Below are 7,141 nucleotides of genomic sequence, written 5' to 3' on the forward strand. Positions count from 1 at the left end.
TGCACCTTCACACTGTAGACCTTAATTTGAGAGTGAGAGTGTGATGATTGGGTAATACTTTCCTTGACACCCAGTGTCCTAACACTTTATGACACAGTGATAACCATGTCATAATATGTCATAACAGCTGACATAACTTGTCATAACCTGTCATAATATGGAGAACACTGTCATGAGGCATATATTGACACCTTTTGTGACATATATTGCGTTACTTTATGGCTGGTTATGACACCGACAGTAACATTTATTAAATTAAAAAAATTCCCTGCCAAGAAGTTTCCTTTCATTTGGAAGTTTGTCTCTTAAATCCTTTGTTGTTGTACTGAATTATTTACAGTCATGTTTTTTCCATCACATTTTCCATAACTTGTATCAAAAACATGTAATGACACTGTCAGGAAGCATTATGACCATCCTGTGTCACTTTACTTGGAAGAAGAAAATACACTTTATGACACTGTCAGGAAGCATTATGACCATCCTGTGTCACTTTACTTGGAAGAAGAAAATACACTTTATGACACTGTCAGGAAGCATTATGACCATCCTGTGTCACTTTACTTGGAAGAAGAAAATACACTTTATGACACTGTCAGGAAGCATTATGACCATCCTGTGTCACTTTACTTGGAAGAAGAAAATACACTTTATGACACTGTCAGGAAGCATTATGACCATCCTGTGTCACTTTACTTGGAAGAAGAAAATACACTTTATGACACTGTCAGGAAGCATTATGACCATCCTGTGTCACTTTACTTGGAAGAAGAAAATACACTTTATGACACTGTCAGGAAGCATTATGACCATCCTGTGTCACTTTACTTGGAAGAAGAAAATACACTTTATGACACTGTCAGGAAGCATTATGACCATCATAATCATATAAGCCAGACAGGCCTGTCACGTATTTCCCTTATATCAGTCATCAGTCAAAAGAGGGTGTCTTATCCTGCTCCTGAAATCTGCTCCTGCATTCATCCCAGTCATCAGCAACAGAGCATTGGGTTGGGTGCATGTCTGACATCAATAGGTGCGCAATTACAATGATAATTTAATATGGTCAACATTGATTTTTTTATCAAGTAAAGTTTTACCGATTATTGTACCTTTATATTTAAAATATGGGGTACAAAGATGTATCATTCAACTCTTTATCCTCACATGTACCCTAATAGGCACCTAACAGTACCATGTGAGATTATTATGTGTACCTTTGAAGGTACATGATGTGTATTTTTATATTTTTGTACCCCAGGGAAAAATACTGTATCCTTATTTTCTAAGAGTGTATGACGTTGTCATTTCTATGTAATGTGTCCCTTCTCGTTGGCCTTAAATGATTGATACTTGTTAAGTAGAGAACTAATTGCATTCACACTCACACACTGCAGGAGCTTGGATATCCTCATGGCCTTTTACAGCACAGGAGTAACTGTCTGAATAAGAATTATTGACAGAGTATTGCAGGGATGTGGGCTCATCTAGACGTTGTCCGTTCTTGTACCAGATGTAGGTGGGGTTGGGGTTGTCAGTCAGACTGCAGGTGGTGCTACAGGTCAATGTCCTCTGTCCCTCTGTAGCAGGAGTCACCTTCACCTGCAGGTCTGAATGAGGAGAGAATAAAAACATAAAAGAACAACCCTCAATATTTCCACCTAATTTGTATTTATTATACCTTTATTTTACTAGGCAAGTCAGTTGAGAACAAATTCTTATTTACAATTGCGGCCTACCAGGGAACAGAGGTTAACTGCCTTGTTCAGGGGTAGAACAACATATTTTTTACCTTATCAGCTCAGGGAGTCGATCCAGCAACCTTTCAGTTACTGGCCTAATGCTTTAACCACTAGGCTACCTGCCGCCCCAATACTACTAGAGGTAAAGTAGTTACACTATAGAATAATGTTATGTAAATATAGTACTACCAGTATATCATAATGTTCTATAATACTACCAGTATATTATACAATTCTGTACGTGTAGTATTACCAGTATATCATAATGTTCTGTAAGTGTAGTATTACCAGTATATCATAATGCTCTGTAAGTGTAGCATTACCAGTATATCATAATGTTCTGTAAGTGTAGCATTACCAGTATTATCATATTGTTCTGTAAGTGTAGTATTACCAGTATATCATAATGTTCTGTAAGTGTAGCATTACCAGTATATCATCATGTTCTGTAAGTGTAGTATTACCAGTATATCATCATGTTCTGTAAGTGTAGTATTACCAGTATATCATCATGTTCTGTAAGTGTAGAATTACCAGTATATCATCATGTTCTGTAAGTGTAGTATTACCAGTATATCATCATGTTCTGTAAGTGTAGCATTACCAGTATATCATCATGTTCTGTAAGTGTAGTATTACCAGTATATCATAATGTTATGTAAGTGTAGTTTTACCTGTGACAGTCAGAGTTGTTCCAGGGAAGCTGTATCCCCATCCTGAGGTTTCTGTGTTGAATATGAATTTATACTCAGCTGAGTCGCTCTCTCTCAGATCTGTGATTCTCAGGGTGGAGGGAAGGCTCTCCAGGGCCCGACCTGCATACTCTGGGTCTCTGGTTAGGTCCTCAGGGGCTGACTTATCACTTCTAAACCAGAATGTTGTTTTGATCGGATGATGACTGGAATAAATACCGGATATGTCCACTGATGACCCCTTCAAGGCACAGATACTCTTGTCAGTATAAGTTACTCTGTTGCAGCTCTGATCCTGAACACCTGAAACATAATGACAAGAGGGCATTACTTATACAATACAATCATGAGCTGCAATAATCCTGTGTTACAGTTATGTTAGAAGACTGTGAGGACTGTTTAGCAGACAGAATAGATAAACTTCAAAAGTTATACTAGAATACTGAGTTGAAGCCACACTCACACACTGCAGGAGAGTGAAGAGCCTCATTGGATTGTACAGCACAGGAGTAGCTGTCTGCAGCATCAGGGTAGACTGAATAGGGGGAAGTGTTGTCAGTTACTATCTGTCCGTTCTTGTACCAGATGTAGGTGGGGTTACCAGTCAGAACACAGGTGGTGCAGGTCAGTGTCTTCCACGCTGATAAAACTGAATAAGGAGTCACCTTCACCTGCAGGTCTGAAGGAGGACATAACACATTACAACCATTACTGACATCTATTCTAGTCACATGACGTTTCTTTTTTGAAGACAAAACACTACAATTTCCAGAACTAAATTGACAGAAGAATATCACTGTACCTGTGACAGACAGAGTGACTCCAGGGTTGCCAGTAAATCTCCCTCCGGTCTGATCTGTTATAAATCTGAACTTGTACGTAGCTGAGTCACTCTCTCTCAGGTCTGTGATTGTCAGAGTGCAGTCATTCTTGTTATCTTTATGATACGTCACACGACCTTTATAGTCTGCGTCATCACTCAGACTCACAGGATTCCCCTCAGCATCATTTTCAGTGAACCAGAAGGTTTTTGTGACTGTACCACTGGGATATGTGTAAGAGCAGGACATCTCCACTGTTGACCCCTTCAAGGTACAGATACTCTGAGTGGTGTATGTAACACTCCAGCCATCCTGACCCAGTACAACTGAAACACACAGTCACATAACACAAGGATATTACATTAAGCATAGGTCTATTGGCTTACACTGACAGTAGGGTTTTTCCACACTTTGTTGCCGTACTGTAGTTTCTGAGTTGAGTGTGAATGGAAACCACACGTAAGCATCACTCAGTGAGGTGTGAAAGATAAATGCCTAACAGACGATGCCACTGAACACACCAGAATAACATTAAGATAACATTACTAAAACAGTTATGAATGAGACCATACCTGCTACAGACCAGAGAAAGACCACCAACACACTTCCTGCTGTTCTCAAGGCCATTGTTGCATCTCCCACCCTGCAGTCTTAGAAACATAAACAACAACTCACTCTATAGCTGGTGAATAACTCCACCTGATACATTAAACCAGTCCAGGGTCCATATTCACACTGTGTCTCAGAGTAGACTAGGAGAGCTGATCTAGGACCAGTTTAGACTTTTTAGATCATTATTATATGGACCAGGGGGACCTGATCTTAGATCAGCACTCCTGCTTTGAGACACTTCATGATACTGGCCCTGATGTAACAACCTAAGCACAGCTCAAAACTAAACAAAAAGTTAAATGATTCAGTAAGTCATACCATGTGATTTATGGCTAAAACATAAAATAATAACAATGATAATAATAATAACATAAAAAACTAAACTATATAATATACTGTAGCGGTACTTACAGAGTGAAGGAGAGAGGTATTGTACAGTGAGTCAACTTACTGGCGTAGCAGGGCATAGAAACAAGAAGTGTGAGTTCTGTAGTTGATTGACACATTTTTAAAGTAGCCTAGTCAGGGATTTAAGACAATAACATGCATCAACAGCATGTCAGAAAAAAGATGTACTGTATTTTATGTATCTAAATATAAAATGTGACCACATAGCTAGTTGCATTTCTTCATTTGTGCCTGAAAAAATGTCAAGAGGCAAAATGCAGCCCATTTTCAAAGTGGTCTTTATACAGATCCAATACAACGTGTTGGCTGGAATTTACAGGGATTCTTAACCCTCATACTACCGACTGGGCTCATTTTGACCCCAGAGGCATATTTTTTATCATAGCCCGTTTATTAAATTCTTCAAATGTTTCATGACTATGTCAATAAACTTGTTCTTAATTCATCTAAATCATTGTTTAGGGTTTCTGTATCAATATGGAATTTTGACAAGTTTGACCCCGGGCAAAAACACCTATTCTGCCCATATTAATGTGAGTGGACCTGTATCAGGGATTTTGATCACATAGACAGATCATCTGAAGAGATACTCCCTGTGTACTCTCCTCAGATCTTAGTTTTCTGTAAATCACTTATCATATGTGTTAAAAAAGCCGGGCCATTTTATCAATGGCAATTTGAATGCACAGAGATACCGTGACGAGATCCTGAGGCCCATTGTCATGCCATTCATCCGCCGCCATCACCTCCTGTTTCAGCATGATAATGCACGGCTTCATGTCACAAGGATTTCTACACAATTCCTGGAAGCTGAAAATGTCCCGCTTTTTCCATGGCCTGCATTCTCACCAGACATGTCACCCATTGAGCACGTTTGGGATGCTCTGGATCAACACGTATGACACTGTTTTTTTAAACAATTTTTTACAATTTTCTACATTGTAGAATAATAGTGAAGACATCAAAACTATGAAACAACACATATGAAATCATGTCGGAACCTAAAAAGTGTTAAACAAATATTTTAGATTCTTCAAAGTAGCCACCCTTTGCCTTTATGACAGATTTGCACACTCTTGGCATTCTCTCAACCAGCTTCATGAGGAATGCTTTTCCAACAGTCTTAAAGGAGTTCCCACATATGCTGAGCACTTGTTGGCTGCTTTTCCTTTACTCTGCGGTCCAACTTATCCCAAACCATCTCAATTGGGTTGAGGTCGGGTGATTGTGGAGGCCAGGTCATCTGATGCAGCACTCCATAACTCTCCTTGGTCAAATAGCCCTTACACAGACTGGAGGTGTGTTGGGTCATTGTCCTGCTGAAAAACAAAATACGCGAACCAGATGGGATGGCGTATCACTGCAGAATGCTGTGGTAGCCATGCTGGTTAAGTGTGCCTTGAATTCTAGATACATCACTGACAGTGTCACCAGCAAAGGACCCCCACACCATCACACCTCCTCCTCCATGCTTCCCAGTGGTTAACCACACATGCAGAGATCAACCGTTCACCTCCTCTGCATCTCACAAAGGCACAGCTGTTGGAACCAAAAAATCTAAGATTTGGACTCATCAAACCAAAGGACAGATTTCCACCGGTCTGATGTCCATTGCTCGTGTTTCTTTGCCCAATCAAGTCTCTTCTTCTTGTTGGTGTCCTTTAATAGTGGTTTCTTGACAGCAATTTGACCATGAAGGCCTGATTTACGCAGTCTCCTCTGAACAGTTAATGTTGAGATGTGTCTTACTTGAACTCCGTGAAGCATTTATTTGGGCTGCAATCTGAGGTGCAGTTAACTCTAATGAACTTATCCTCTGCAGCAGAAGTAACTCTGGGTCTTCCTTTCCTGTGACGGTCCTCATTAGAGCCAGTTTCATCATAGCGCTTGATGGTTTTTGCGACTGCACTTTCAAAGTTTGATGACATTTTTGTGAAAGATGAATTCATCTCTTTCTTTGAGCTTTGTGTTAATATTAAATACTATCATTTTCAAACACCAAAGTGACCAGACAATATAGCTCAGTATTTGTATTATTTAGTTCATACAGTCTGTTTTTGCTCATCTTTATCAAGGGTGCCATTCATTTGGGACCTGACTGTGCCTGTCCAGGCACCAATGTGACAAACTGGTTTCTAACCTCGGTCTCCTGCAGGCCACAAGACTGTGTTACCCTGCTACACGTAGTAAGCATACACATTAGCTTAGGGAGCTTACACAAGTGTTCAGGTCTCAGACAGGTTTTTTCAACACCTACATTACTTTTCAGGTTCCATCCCCTAATGCCTTGGTGGCCATGATTAAGACACTTTGCCCCTAAACTGCTCCAAGGACGAGACTGACTCTGTTCTGCTCCTATTCTGTTCTGTGTTTGATGTGTCATAGGGTTGGGTACTGTGACAGCAGAAATACACTTTCCCATTGTACAATAGACTTTTATATAAAAAAAATACAAATGTTACCGGAGTATGTGTGTTTTATTTTGTCACATGACTGTGTGCCTGTGAGTGTGTGCATGTGTGTGTGTGTTTGTAATACATGTTGAGACTGTATGTAGGGGTATGTACTGTGCAATTATGTGCGTTTAAGGGACACTTCATAAGAAGTGGGGATACACAATGCATTCATTACACCTTCAGGAAATCATTCATAACCCCTTCATGAATGTTGCAGTACCATTCATAATAACCTTGACAGCATATTTATACATCATTCCTATGTAAACTTCAAAATAAAAGTCCTGTTTTCATGACAGTATGACACATTTCTTTAGTAGTAGAACATGGTGGGATTGAGCCAGATGGTTGCTGGTGTTACTGACTGGTTAAGACTCTGCTGAGCAAAAGCCAATGTGTTAGCTTGTGGA

General features: G+C 39.8%; 1 protein-coding gene across 1 annotated transcript; it reads right to left on the reverse strand.

The window, feature by feature from the left end:
• Window positions 1-397: 397 nt before the first annotated feature.
• LOC129851251 (contactin-6-like) lies at window positions 398-4,350 on the reverse strand. The gene is made up of 6 exons (XM_055917666.1): window positions 4,279-4,350; window positions 3,828-3,905; window positions 3,237-3,581; window positions 2,898-3,113; window positions 2,417-2,737; window positions 398-1,610 (listed from the first exon to the last, which is right to left on the reverse strand). The coding sequence occupies exons 2-6, from the start codon at window positions 3,880-3,882 to the stop codon at window positions 1,369-1,371; spliced, it is 1,179 nt and encodes a 392-aa protein (XP_055773641.1). The 5' UTR covers window positions 3,883-3,905; window positions 4,279-4,350; the 3' UTR covers window positions 398-1,368.
• Window positions 4,351-7,141: the final 2,791 nt, after the last annotated feature.

The sequence above is a fragment of the Salvelinus fontinalis genome, chromosome 3 (assembly GCF_029448725.1).
Source record: "Salvelinus fontinalis isolate EN_2023a chromosome 3, ASM2944872v1, whole genome shotgun sequence".
NCBI classification, from domain to species: domain Eukaryota; kingdom Metazoa; phylum Chordata; class Actinopteri; order Salmoniformes; family Salmonidae; genus Salvelinus; species Salvelinus fontinalis.

What these genes read in the sequence shown, in the direction of transcription:
- LOC129851251 (XM_055917666.1), bottom strand. Translation starts at nt 3,882, where the DNA reads ATGGCCTTGAGAACAGCAGGAAGTGTGTTGGTGGTCTTTCTCTGGTCT. An exon ending in AGTCACTCTGTCTGTCACAG is followed by an intron (nt 3,114 to 3,236) that starts GTACAGTGATAT and finishes GTCCTCCTTCAG; the next exon opens with ACCTGCAGGTGAAGGTGACT. An exon ending in AACAACTCTGACTGTCACAG is followed by an intron (nt 1,611 to 2,416) that starts GTAAAACTACAC and finishes CTCCTCATTCAG; the next exon opens with ACCTGCAGGTGAAGGTGACT.